The sequence below is a fragment of the Pelobates fuscus genome, chromosome 13 (assembly GCF_036172605.1).
Source record: "Pelobates fuscus isolate aPelFus1 chromosome 13, aPelFus1.pri, whole genome shotgun sequence".
Taxonomy (NCBI): domain Eukaryota; kingdom Metazoa; phylum Chordata; class Amphibia; order Anura; family Pelobatidae; genus Pelobates; species Pelobates fuscus.
The window spans coordinates 44420509-44434871 of NC_086329.1; the positions used below are offsets into that span (position 1 = coordinate 44420509).

The 14363-nt window shown below is 48.4% G+C and overlaps 1 protein-coding gene across 2 annotated transcripts in view; it reads right to left on the reverse strand.

Moving 5' to 3' along the window:
• Nucleotides 1-14363, reverse strand: part of SPATA7 (spermatogenesis associated 7) — a 66463-nt gene that overhangs the window by 8721 nt on the left and 43379 nt on the right. For both annotated transcript variants that reach the window (XM_063438961.1, XM_063438962.1), the window contains one exon: nucleotides 683-1125. In XM_063438961.1, the coding sequence (XP_063295031.1) occupies nucleotides 683-1125 (443 nt within the window). The remainder of the gene's footprint in view (nucleotides 1-682; nucleotides 1126-14363) is intronic.

Here is a 14363-nt window from a genome sequence, read left to right on the forward strand (position 1 = left end):
GTCCAATGTTGGATGTCCTCGCGCTTTGCATGTTCCCCATGGAAAGCACTGATTCAATGCTTTCTATTAGGAAGTTTCAATGTGCGCATGACACTCATCACGCATGCGCATTAGGTCCCACCATTGGTGTGACATTGCGGGAGGAGGAGACCTAGCCAGAGCAGTTGGTGACCAGGCGCTTGAAAGAGTAAAGTTAAACAAGGGGGCACGTTCAAAACTAGGTACATAGACACTAAAACGTTAGCAGTACAGGTTTGCATTTAACGAAATTGACCAATTTAGTGCTAGATGGCTTTGTGAGCTAAGCTAACTCACTCTTGCAGATTTCATACATAAGAGGCAAGTAGATGTGTTATATTTTAACTCGTCCAACATACAAACATGGCCAATCATAACGTAGACTCACCTAGTATACACTCTACCCTCATGGTCTTTAACCTCAGGACATTCATTTATCATAGCACGTACAACCGTCAAATTCACAATACTTTATAGGAGTCATAATTTCCACATTTTGTCCGAGTGGCAAGTATTAATGAATGGACTCTATTTGTGCATACAAAACTCACTAGACAAAGTTGTTATTCAGTAGTGTTTTTATGGTCAATATTAATTGAACCCTTTTCAGCTCCCTAATGGAGATAAATGGCACTAAAAACATTTTTATACCACTACTCCATACCTGTTCATATCTTTCTGGGTATCTGCCTCCTTCACGCTGCTTTTAATTTTTCTTCTTGGTGGGGTATAATAGCGATACTGTGAAAGGACTGACTTCGCTTCTGTCTTTAAGGTGCGTGGTGTAAATGGGCGTGAAGCGTTTTTGAATTGTTCTGCGTGTTTGTCTAACAGATCTCCACTGTATGTCGCCTTCTGATTGTCCTGAAATTTGCTGAAACACTTTGAGTCTCTGCTACACGAACTTGAGTTTGACGCGTCACAGTGTGATCTGGATGCCATTCTATAATCTGGGTATCCCTTGAGTGTACTTCTGCTCAGGTCATAGGGGGAATCTAAATACCCATATAGTATCGGTGAGGAGAAAACAGATCTTGCAGGGCACCCAAGTCCAGGATCAGAGTGTGGAGAGTCTGTTGCATTTCGGTCACGTTCAGGATACAGGTCCTGTAATTAATTATAAACAACAATGTTGACATACAATAGTAACTGTCTAATGCAGCACAAATAGTGTAATCAGGTGATGTTGTAAACTCAAATTCCCCTGTGTTACAAAGTTGGGTTTATTCACTAAACAGAGAACTGTAAATTAAAGGAACACACAGGGTTACCAATAAGATTAACAGCACAGGTAGATTACAGAGTATAACATTTAAGGCAGAGACACAGTTCTAAAAGTGTAGCTAAAAGTGTAGCAATCGAGGGGGCGGGGCTTGACTGCCAAGATGGCCGGACATGCTCCATGAGGGCTCCCAAGCCATCTAGCACAAATCTGATTATCCTGCACGACTCAACCATGCCAGCAGCACAAAGTGCCCAGAAACCGACACCAGACCACACGGGGAACAGAATGATACCTGTCCCATATCGATACGCCAAACGAGCACCCTCACCATGTGGCCTACACCGAAGCGCAGCCTGAAGCGTGGGGGGAGGCAGGACCTGCTCACATGCACCACTCTGAGGTTGCCCCGCTGCCCCCCCCCTCTGGACCAGCGGGGGATATCCCAGTCCTCGCTGGGGACGACTACCCCCACAACGCGGCTCAACTAAGCGACTAAATCCGCAAATGCATGGGACTGCAGGGGCGCACACAAGATGGCGGCACGAAACACCCTCCTCGAACCACCCAAGTGCACCCTAGCTTTCTATTACCGGCTTCGCTCCAACCTCTGGACATCGCTCCACACACAGGGTCGGCACTTCAAGCTGGCGATTAAAAGTGTTGCGGCGTGGATCCGCCCAGCCACCCGACGCCTTCTGAGCAGAGGCCCATCCCGAGCCCCTAGACAGCGCCTTCCTCGGAGCTCAAAACAGCGGGAAACGAAGAAATACCTCCCAGGCAGCGGCTGTCGCCCTCACACGTACCAGAGTGAGACCAAGCCTGCACATTTCACCTGCCACTCGACAACGCCGGAATCCCCCGGCCAAAGAACAGCGGCACAGCCTCCAACTGGCGACGGACTCGGGCGGGGAACCTCACCAAGGCATAAAGGTGGCGAACTCTTGCCACAGCGCCAACACCGCAAGTACCCACGGCCCACCTGCCAAGCCTCAAGGGTCGGTATCGGCTGACTGGGATACCATACACCAGAGATGGACTGTGCTCATACAGGGACATTACATGATCCTATAGTACTCCCCAGATCTCAAAGTGAACTGACCTATTCATGCCGACAAACTCGCTAGTAGACAGCCTAACATAGGGGATATTATCAGTGCCTTATTGTGTTTTGTTTTTCTTTTTGCTTAGCTCTGTCTAAAACGTCCTCTAGCATACATACATATAGCGCGCAATGACTCTCTTCTTTTATTATCTAAACAGTTGTTAAGCATAGCGTTACCGTAATTTCACATTGTTTGTTAACATGGTATTTAGCATAATTGGTCCCTAGCATCATGAGGGCTATCCTCAGTCACCGCAAAGTTAAATACCCGGCGGCAACCATGCATCAGACCTCACCTAGCTAGCTTATTTTGTTACTTACCCTTTCTAATTAATTAACGATTTTCATGTCTGTCGTTTTTGCACGTGAACCTCCAGCCTTGTTTCTCAGGCAGATGTGTATACTCCAGCATTCAATATACTGCAGTAGTTTCCTGCAAAGGACACCTAACCCACACACATACTAAACTACTGCGCATTTACTCTCCGCTAATGTTAAATGTTTTATTAAGCTTAATACTTAAAAAAAAATGTGCACACACTCATGCCATTGTTAAACCTGTATGACTATATAAGTACCCTGTTGTGGCGTTTGTGAATGACATGTACCTACCTGCACAACAAAAATAAAGAATTTAAAAAAAAAAAAAAAAAGTGTAGCAATCACCGTGGAAAATAATGGAATGCTCTTGATGACTGCTTACTTTTGAATTTTTTTCCATTCTTTATTTAATCTCAGAGAGAAGTGGTACATGAAGGACAAGAGCGATTAATGAATGACAAAACAATGGTATGCTTATTGTGTTACAGCAGTATCTAGATGTACAGTCTCGTAGAGACAACATCATCATGTAGGAAAATCAAAACCAATAGTGGATCACTGTTTGTATATATACAGGGAGTGCAGAATTATTAGGCAAGTTGTATTTTTGAGGATTAATTTTATTATTGAACAACAACCATGTTCTCAATGAACCCAAAAAAACTCATTAATATCAAAGCTGAATATTTTTGGAAGTAGTTTTTAGTTTGTTTTTAGTTTTAGCTATTTTAGGGGGATATCTGTGTGTGCAGGTGACTATTACTGTGCATAATTATTAGGCAACTTAACAAAAAACAAATATATACCCATTTCAATTATTTATTTTTACCAGTGAAACCAATATAACATCTCAACATTCACAAATATACATTTTTGGCATTCAAAAACAAAACAAAAACAAATCAGTGACCAATATAGCCACCTTTCTTTGCAAGGACACTCAAAAGCCTGCCATCCATGGATTCTGTCAGTGTTTTGATCTGTTCACCATCAACATTGCGTGCAGAAGCAACCACAGCCTCCCAGACACTGTTCAGAGAGGTGTACTGTTTTCCCTCCTTGTAAATCTCACATTTGATGATGGACCACAGGTTCTCAATGGGGTTCAGATCAGGTGAACAAGGGGGCCATGTCATTAGATTTTCTTCTTTTTTTTTGTGTCAATCATATTTATTGAAGACATTTTTCGTGAAATCCGTAAGCATACGGCAAATAAAACAGTATATGGTACAATACATTTATGAACAGCTTTACAAAGTCAGGTATTTTCCGCTCTCAAGATCTAATGATTGCTTAGGTGCTGATATAGCCCTTCTCATGTGTGTCTTATGGAAAGTCGGCTCTTTTCTGGCCGTCATAGACAGTGAGCGTTGTCTATCGTCGTACCCAGTGTCAGTGTGTGTCCTTTTCAGTTTTTATGGGCGGGATATTGGTGCCGGCAGGCCTCCGTCATATTGAGGGCAGCCGTACATCCGATGGTGTCACCTAGGAGGGTGACCTCTTTAGCTGTGTAAGTGTGGTCTGTCCGCGTCAAACATGTCGGCTGTGTGTTGCTAGGTAGAGCTGCAGTCTATGAGTGGTCCGGTCGGAGCCGGTCTATTGTCGAGTTGTCGTACTACGTATAAGTACAGAAGAAAAAGGAAACGTGGGGGAAGAGATAGTAGAAGAGAAAGAGGGGGAAAAAAAAGGGGGGGGAATGGGGGGCGTATTGAGCGTCTGGGCGCTGCGTATTGAGTCTTGACCACTGCGGCCCCGTCGTTCCGGGTAGTTCCAGGGCTCTGGTGATTTATGCTACTCCCCCTGAGACATATCGCCTCCAGGGGTACCATGTCAGGGCGCACTTATCTGAGCGCTCTCGCAAGGAGGCAGTCAGAATCTCCATATCGTAAATGGTCTCTACTTTGTCTATCCATTGTCTAAGAGTGGGGACTGATGGACTCTTCCAGTGCAGGGGGATAAGAGCTTTTGCTGCGTTTAGTAGGTGGATTGTCAGCGAATTTTTGTATGCTTGCGTGGGGCTGGTGGTATGGTGCAGGAGCATCGTCAGGGGCTGCAGGGGGATATCATCCCACGTGATCTCTTTGATCTTTGCCCTGATCATCTGCCAGTATGGTGTGATATGTGGGCATGACCACCAGATGTGTAGGCTCGTGCCTCTCTCCAAGCCACATCTCCAACAATCGCCTGATTCCGTTGCATGTATGTGTCTAAGTGTGTCTGGTGTTCTGTACCACCGTGTTAATAATTTGTAGCCTGTTTCCTGGAACTTAGAGCTTATCGAACATTTATGGGTAAGGATGAATATTTTGTCCCATTCGTGAGCTGTCAGCTGTGTGCCCGTCTCCCCCTCCCATCTGCTCGTGTAGCCTAATGGGCAGCTGTCTCCTGTCCTCTGGAGCATAGCATACAGACAGGAGACCCCATGGTCTATATGTCGTCTTTCTGTGCATAATCGTTCGAATTCTGTAAGTGTACGGTGGAGGTGGGGCTTCCCTGGGAGTTTGGCGTAGTAGGACCTAATTTGGTGGTAATGGAATTTGTCAAGCAGGGTAGGTTGTCTGTCTGTTATTAAGTTGTCCAGCGGTTGTAGCGTTCCCCCCGGACTCCACTGGCGTATAAAGAACCAATCTGTCCTCTGGAAATTGCTTAGGGCGGCCGTGTGGAGGCCTCCTGCCACCCCCGGATTGTGCGTGATGGGCGTAAGCGGGCTTGGGGAGGTGGTAAGTTGGTGGGCATACCGTTGTCCACACCATACCCTGAGGGTGGCGTCAATCATCGGGTTCTTCGTGTGTAGGTCAGTGAAAGTGGCCCCCCCCGAGCCAGAGCTGTGATGGAACAATTCCCCGTGTCTGTTGCAGTTCCATGGATACCCAGCGTTTAGTGCTGGGGTGTGCATGCCAGTCTACTATTCAGTGGAGATGCGTCGCTCTATAGTATGCCATTACTGACGGTAGTCCCATACCTCCTGCTGTCTTCGGTCTCTCTAGGATCGATCTGCGGGTGCGCGTCTGCCTGTGATTCCATACAAACCTACGAATAGCTGTTGTCACCGAGTTGAAAAACATCTGGGGGATCCTGGTGGGGAGTGTCGCAAAGAGATACAGCAACCTGGGGAGTATATTCATTTTGACCGCACTAATGCGGCCAAACCACGATATGTACTTCTGCGTCCACCGCTGGAGGTCTTGTTGTATAGCTGAGAAGATGGGAAGGAAGTTCAGCCTGTATACCTGCGTCAAGTCCGCTGGTAGCCAGGTGCCCAGGTACCGTAGTTTTGTTGCGCACCATGAGAAGGCGAACTGTGAGCTGAGCTGGCGAACCTGCTCCTCTCCCTGCATTATCGGCATTGCTTCAGATTTTTCTATGTTGAGTTTCAAATTGGACACCTGATGGTAGGTGCGAAACGCCTGTAGCAGGTTGAGCATAGAAATCCTGGGCTGCTCCAGGAAGAAGAGCATGTCGTCCGCATAAGCTGCCACTCTGTGCTCCTCCGCGCCCACCCTCACCCCCGTTATGCCCCCGTCCTGTCTGACCGCCTCCAGAAACGGCTCAAGAGAGAGGGCAAACAGGAGAGGGGACAGGGGACAGCCCTGGCGGGTCCCGTTGCATATTGGGAAAGACTGCGTTAGTGCTCCGTTGATACGGGTCCTGGCCGTCGGGGAGGAGTACAGCGCCGACACCCATGATCGCATTATTGGTCCGAACCCCATATGTCGTAGGGTTTCGTCCAGATAGACCCAGTCCACCCTGTCGAACGCCTTTTCGGCGTCCGTGGAGAGGAGGACTGTGTCCCTGCCCGAGGTCCGCGCGCAGTGTATGACATTCAGGGCTCGTATCGTATCGTCCCTAGCTTCTCGACCCGGGATGAAGCCCACCTGATCTGGGTGTATAAGATCCGGCAGGATCCGTGAGACCCTCAGGGAGATTGCTTTGGTGAACAACTTCAGGTCGGCATTTAATAGTGATATTGGTCTATAGCTCGAGCAGTTTGACGGGTCTTTTCCCTCTTTAGGGATGACCGTGACTGTCGCTGCCAGGGAGTCCGTGGGAAACCGCCCCCCCCTCTTGTATGGAGTTCAGGCCCGCTAGAAGGCGAGGAAGTAGGGTCTTGGTCTTGGAATGTTCTTATGTATGTTAGGGGGAAGCCATCTGGGCCCGGGGCCCTGTGCGGTTTGGAGCCTTTCAAGGCCAGTTCCTCTAGGGTCAGGGGCGCATCTATTTCCTCCGTTAATTCCGGAGTGAGTTTGCGCGTCACATATAGTGTCAAGTAGTCTGTGACCTTCTTGCGGTGTTCTTGGGCTACTGTCCCTTGCGTGGGCCTTGCTTGGTTGTAAAGGTCCATGTAATAGGCCCGAAATGCTTCCATAATGCCTTCAGGCATTCTGGTGGTCTGACCGTGTCTGTTGTGTATCTGGTGGATATGTTGGGCTTTACGCTTCTCCCTGAGCATTTGTGCTAGTAGTCTAACGCTCTTATTTGAATGTTCATAGAAGTGCCTAGCTGACTTCCGTATTGTGTGTAGTAGACCCTGAGAAAGGTGGTGCCTCTGTGAGTCGTAGGTACGTGTCGTCATCTAAGCTCTGCTTGTGGGTATCCTCCAGGTCTGCTATCTGTGTCGTTAGGTCTAATATTTGGCGAGCTCTATCTTTCTTCCGTTGTGTGCTGATGGATATAAAGAAGCCCCTAACAACACATTTATGGGCTTCCCAGAGCGTCAGTGGGGGCATATCGGGAGTGTCGTTAATTTCAAAGTATTGTGTGAGCGTCTGTGATGCCTTGGTGCGTGTCTCTAGCTCTGTTAACAAGGTTTCGTTTAGTTTCCATTGGCGTTCGGCCGGTTTAAATAGTGGCGAGTTCATCACTACCGTAATTGGGGCATGGTCGGACTGGTTGATGAGCCCTATGGTTGCTTCTCAGAGGAGCGCTAGGCTTTCCTGGGGTAGGAATATATAGTCAATCCGACTATATTGCTTGTATACTGACGAGTAGTATTAGAAGTCTTTATCGTCTGGGTGGGCTACCCGCCAGCTGTCCACCAGCCCCATCCCGGTAAGCGTGCGCCTCATCAGGCGCAGGCTGTGTTCCGGGACAGTGCTGGCCCCCCTGGTGGTGTCCATCCGTGGGTCTAAGGGAACGTTGAGGTCACCCGCAACTAACAGCAGACCGGCCTTGAATTTTTCTAGTTTGGCTAGGGTTTTGGCCAGGAAGATGTGTTGCCTGCGGTTGGGGCTATAGATGCTTTACGGTGTAGGTGTGATGGGCGATGGTGCCCTTCAGAAAGATAAATCTCCCGTCAGGGTCCGCCATCGTGTCTATGTGTTGAAACGGGACTGTTCGGGAGATCAGAATCGCCACCCCTGTCTTCTTAGACGCTGGGTGGTTGGCATAATACCCCTGTGGATAGCGGCTGTTCTCCACTTTCATGGAGTCCTGGCCCTTAAAGTGCGTTTCTTGCAGGAGCGCAATAAAGACCTTTTCCGCCCAAAGCTGGCGCAAGAGTTGGGAGCGTTTCTCCAGGAGGTTTAGGCCTCTCACATTATTAGACCACACCTTGAGGTGTGCGGGGGCGAGGCTCGCCCCGTCCCTGCGGATTGGGCTTCTCCCGCCTGGTCGCAATGCTGAAGGCATAGCCCAGACGTCCATACGTGGGGGATTCGGGGGAGGGTGAGGTGAAGAGATGGAAGAGAGCAGGAGGGGGAGAGAAGAAGAAAGAAGGAGAGGAGAAAAAAAAAAAGGGGGGGGAGGGGGGAAAGTTGCTGGGTAGCAACTATGAACCTCGGTCGGTTGGAGACGTTTGGAAGCTGCTCGTCCGCAGTCCTACCAAACACCGACCAGTATGTACACTGTGGGTCAGTTGCGTGGGGTGCGAGAAAGGTCACCTACTGTGCCTGTCACACTATTGTATGTGTCGTGATCGTGGCTGTCTCCAGGTGCTCCCAACCCGCCCGTCACATCGTAAAAAGTCGTCCCCGTCTCGTGGCGTGTCCGAGGGTGGAGGACCAGTTTTCCCGGGTTGCGTCCTCGTCCCCTCTTCTCCCTGTGTACATCCTTTTTAAGCTGTGTGTGCCCTCTTTCCCGTCTTTCCTGTCTATCGTCCCTAGCCTGCTCCTTGTTCCCCCCGTTCATGGAGTGTGAGTGAACCGTTCCCTCGGCCAGTTACCCCCGGTCGCCCAATCTCCTCTTTCGGTCCCGTCCAGCCCTGTCCGGTTGTCAACCTCCATTCCCCTTGCAGACTTTTGGCTCGCCCAGTCCCCTCGCATCTTAGAGATAACAATATTCAACTAACAATAAACATTTTAACAGTAACTGTGCCCCTGCATGCTTGCTTTGGGGACCCCCCTCAAGCGCTCTGGCGCACGGTCGTACACCCCCCTTTCCTAGCGGGGGTCTGGTTGAAGATGGATGGCCGTCAGGCCGTGTGGGGGGATGCCGAGCGTGCTGCCAGTTTCTCTCCCACCCTTCTGGCTTCCCAATAGGTTCGGGCACCTGAGTCCACCTTTCTCGTGCACTACCTGTAGCCCGGCCGAGTACCCTCGTTAGAGCCCCCTTTATCCCCCACCTGTCTGTGACCCCTCCGGGGCCAGGCCATCCCCGCTCTTCCACCTCTCCACCTGTAGGCCGGTCAAACACCTTCCCGCTTCTCTCGCCCCCGTAGGGAGGCCTCCCCTTCCTCGGGTTACCCAAACACTTTCTCCCGGGCTCCTCCTCCCCCTCTCCATATGAGGCTTCCCCCCCCCCCCCCCGGGCATGACCGGCCGCTAGAGCCTGGGCATATGATCTCGGTAGTAGTAGTGGGCACAGTCAAATCCCCTGTGGTCCTGATAGCGTGTTCGTTTGCCCAGACTCCACACCCAAACCTGCTCAGTTCCCTCCAGAGCTATGCGGGGTATTGGCAGTTGGTCCACCCAGCCATCTCCCGCCCCCCTCCGTACCCCACCCAAGCGCTGTTTCCCTGGGGAGATGGGTTTTACAGGGTACCCCGGGGGAACGTGGGCCTAAGGGAAAGCAAAGTACATACCCCACGAGTTCAGTTTCAGTGTCTCTACACTCCCGTGTCTGCTGCAGGATATGCTGGTATTCAATCTGGAGTGGTAATCGTGGGGGTCTTGGTGTATCTAGCCTGTCCCCGGGGGTATTCCAGCACTCTATTCCTCCGAGGTGTTGGGTCCGCCTCGCTGCGTCCAGGGGCTCGGCGGGGGGCCGTCCACCAAGTTCTCTGCCGGGACTGTTGGGCCTGTGGGTCTGCTTGGTGGGTGGTCCAGGATCCAATTGGGGACTGGTATCTCCGTAAGGCCTGCAGCTCGCAGGAATCTGGGCACATCGTTAGGCCACCGAATCGTCAGCCAGCGGTTGTCCACTCTAGCTTGCAGGCTGAATGGAAATCCCCATTTATACGGGATCCTCTTCTGTTGCAGGAGGCCTGTGAGCGGCTTCAACGCTCTTCTGGCGTCAAGGGTGAGGGCAGACAGGTCGTGGAATAGAGATATATGGGAATCCATGTACGTGATAGTGCGCAGTGCCCTACCTGCCCTCATAACGGCCTCCTTCAGCTGGAACGATTGAAAACAGCAGACTAAATCCCTGGGGAGGCCATCTCTCCTTGGTGGTCGGAGTGCCCGGTGGGCTCGCTCCAATCCGAAGTCCAGTGGAGCCTCTTCCCCCAGTAAGTGTGTGAACAGGCCCTCCAGCAGTTCTTTGGGTGTTTCCCCTTCTGACTCCTGCATACCTCTGACGCGGATGTTATTGCGTCGGCTGCGGTTCTCCAGGTCCTCTACCTGGCGTCTGAGTTCCAGGATGATGTTGCCTTGCCGTGTAGTAGCGAGGTCTGTAGCCCGTTGGTGCTGATCTGCTTGCAGCCGTCGGACCTCCAGGTCATCCACCCGGTGTTCCAGTGCAGAGAGGTCCTGTCGGACCGCAGCTATCTCCTCCCGGATTGCGGAGCGGAGTTCCACCACCAGGTCCTTCTTGTCTTGCCTGGTGAGCATGTTTGTAGAGATTGCCGCTAGTTCTGCGGACATCTGGGAGAGGGCATCTCTCTTTGGGGAGTCCTGTGTGGAGCATGTTCTGTTGCTTGATCCCGGCGACCCGGGCGCCATTTTGTCTGGGCCTCGTGCGCCAGTCATGCAGTGCGGGGTTGAGAGGAATTCATCCATCGGCCCCGACTGCTGAGACATGTCGGTGTGTTGCGGGCCCGGGGTGGTCCCCCTCCTCGGTTTACCCATTCAAACGGGTATAACTGCGCTATTTACACGGGCTTTGGCGAGTTGGGGCCTAGGAGCTCACACTGCCAGCGTCCTACTCCATCGGCTGCCTGGCCACGCCCCCCCTAGATTTTCTTCTTTTATACCCTTTCTTGCCAGCCACGCTGGGGAGTACTTGGACGCGTGTGAAGGAGCGTTGTCCTGCATGAAAATCATGTTTTTCTTGAAGGATGCAGACTTCTTCCTGTACCACTGCTTGAAGAAGGTGTCTTCCAGAAACTGGCAGTAGGACTGGGAGTTGAGCTTGACTCCATCCTCAACCCGAAAAGGCCCCACAAGCTCATCTTTGATGATACCAGCCCAAACCAGTACTCCACCTCCACCTTGCTGGCGTCTGTGTCGGACTGGAGCTCTCTGCCCTTTACCAATCCAGCCACGGGCCCATCCATCTGGCCCATCAAGACTCACTCTCATTTCATCAGTCCATAAAACCTTAGAAAAATCAGTCTTGAGATATTTCTTGGTCCAGTCTTGACGTTTCAGCTTGTGTGTCTTGTTCAGTGGTGGTCGTCTTTCAGCCTTTCTTAACTTGGCCATGTCTCTGAGTATTGCACACCTTGTGCTTTTGGGCACTCCAGTGATGTTGCAGCTCTGAAATATGGCCAAACTGGTGGCAAGTGGCATCTTGGCAGCTGCACGCTTGACTTTTCTCAGTTCATGGGCAGTTATTTTGCGCCTTGGTTTTTCCACATGCTTCTTGCGACCCTGTTGACTATTTTGAATGAAACGCTTGATTGTTTGATGATCACGCTTCAGGAGCTTTGCAATTTTAAGAGTGCTGCATCCCTCTGCAAGATATCTCACTATTTTTGACTTTTCTGAGCCTGTCAAGTCCTTCTTTTGACCCATTTTGCCAAAGGAAAGGAAGTTGCCTAATAATTATGCACACCTGATATAGGGTGTTGATGTCATTAGACCACACCCCTTCTCATTACAGAGATGCACATCACCTAATATGCTTAATTGGTAGTAGGCTTTCGAGCCTATACAGCTTGGAGTAAGACAACATGCATAAAGAGGATGATGTGGTCAAAATACTCATTTGCCTAATAATTCTGCACTCCCTGTATGTATATGTATATAGATATATATAGATATATATATAGATATATATAGATATATAGATATAGATATATATATATATAGAGAGAGAGAGAGAGAGATTATCAGTAGCAATAGGTCTACCAATATTTACACATTTTTTTGTCTTTTTGGGATCATAGAGTGTATGTTTAGTCACAGCTTTACAGATATGTGAAAGGTGGTCTCCAGCTTAGTACCGGCTGGAAAAACACGGTCTTGTCCAACCGGTTCGTTGGCATTCAAAGATAATGTAAAAACCAAAGAACTTTTTTTACTGATGTGTGCTATGGTCATTGCTGCCGCCCAGGAGTAATGGGGAGTTTGAGCGCAGGACTTGTTTCTTTGTATTTGTATCCAAAGATAATGGACTGTGGGATGTCCCACTCTCGGAAAGTTGTTGTTGTTTTTTTTTTATAAAGAGGTCTCGGTTAGTAAGAGAAACACAGGTAAGATGCAGCAGGAAGGTGGAACAGGAGATGCGGGGGGGGGGGGGGGGGGGGAGTGAGAAGAAGAGGATAACAAGAGAAATGAGTCTGTGATGATTGCTCACTTTTAACACATTGAAATGCCTTTTTCTCCCCACAAACAATTTAAAAGAAAGATATTGTTTTAGGACTAAAAGGCATTTGAAGTAATTAAGATGAATATTCTGGCAGTTTCTATTGTGATTGTTTCAGATGCAGTCCTCTGCAACAGGGTCAGTCCTTTAAGACTATTGTCCACATGTTTAGCTGTGCATCTAAACTATTAGAGTTACATTCAATACATTTAGTGACTGTATCATGGGAATTTCAAACAGACTGATGAATTTTCACTGTACTTTTTTTAATACTATATAACAAACGCAAGTTATACATTATTAGTTTATTATTTCTATAGCGCCAACAGATTCCGTAGCGCTGAGCAATGGGATCCAGCTGAATGCCACATAATTAATAAATAACGCGTTTTTCAATTCTTGCAGTGTGTTTGTATTTCTAGATCATTTTGTTTTTACTTGTTTACATTAGGTGGACAAGAGCTTTTGTGAACTCATGGTTATTTTATTTGTTCACGACTGCTAAACATCTGGATTCTTTTATTACTAGGTCTGTGGAATCAGACACAAGGTCTTCCCGTGTTATTAGAAGGCAGGTGTATTTCACCTTTGGGATAGGAAAGGATTTGATACTGTTAATACACGAAATTCCCCACTTGCTAAAGGCAGCCAATATTGTAAGAAAAGGTTAAATGTATTTTTAGCAAAGTAAAAATAAACATGCTGTGGGGATACAGATACGGTCGTAATACGGTCGTAATCCAGAAAGAGTCACGTACTTAAAATAAAGTGAGTTCTGGATTGAAAGAAATATTATGCGACATATAGAGATCAGAATTTTCCCAATTTCAATTTGATCGTCTTGTACAAGTTTATGGTTACAATGTGCACCTTTGTATTGTTAATGCTCCCTGCAAAATATTTAGAAAAATAGGAAACCCTACTATATGCAACCAGTAAAATACTCAATATAACTACATAAAAATTCAGAATAAATTCTTCGCATACTCCGCTGTTACTGAAAAATGTATATGTATTTTTACAAGCACATAGTATACAGCATTCAAGTGATGCACCTTACAACGCACATATTGCACGCCTGACCATCGACTGTTGCATACAGCGCAGTGTTGACACATCACTCAAATAAATTTACCTGTGACACATCCAACATAATTCCTGCAAGATTGTGCAGTGCCACAAATCCGAGTTTGCACCACTCGACCATGCGTATTATGCAATCGGACCAAGTGACAGAACGTGTACCCATAATACGCATTAAGGAAACAGTGCACACTCAAAATTATAGTTACATTTCCAGGGCCATATAAACACGCCTATCTTAGCAAATAACTATGGGGACTTGTCAAGCTGATGGTACAACAGACGAATTATCTACAAATTGCTGTATGCGGAGATACCGGAATGAAAGCACAAGTATAATGACGCAAAGGACATTAAATGCCGCAACATTGGTGGCTAGAGAAACCAGCTACAAATGCTGTGTGGGCATTCTTGCCAAGAAAAGCATTATCTGAATAAGGTTTCATCTTTGTTATGTTCGCCGTGAAGCAGTGAAGCGTGTGCACACAAGGGAAGAAGGGATGCCTTTACAGTAATTAGTATTGACCGGAGCAATGTCTGTCTTATCTTTTCTGTGCCTTGTACTGCTCCCCTAGCCTCTGCCCATTTATCTTATTCACTGGAATTTCTGTTCTTCACCTTGAACACTGCTATGACTTTGCAGCTGCCTGTTGTGATCTTTGCCCATTTACTAGATTAACCATTTGACTGTATTTGGCCATGTCCAATGCG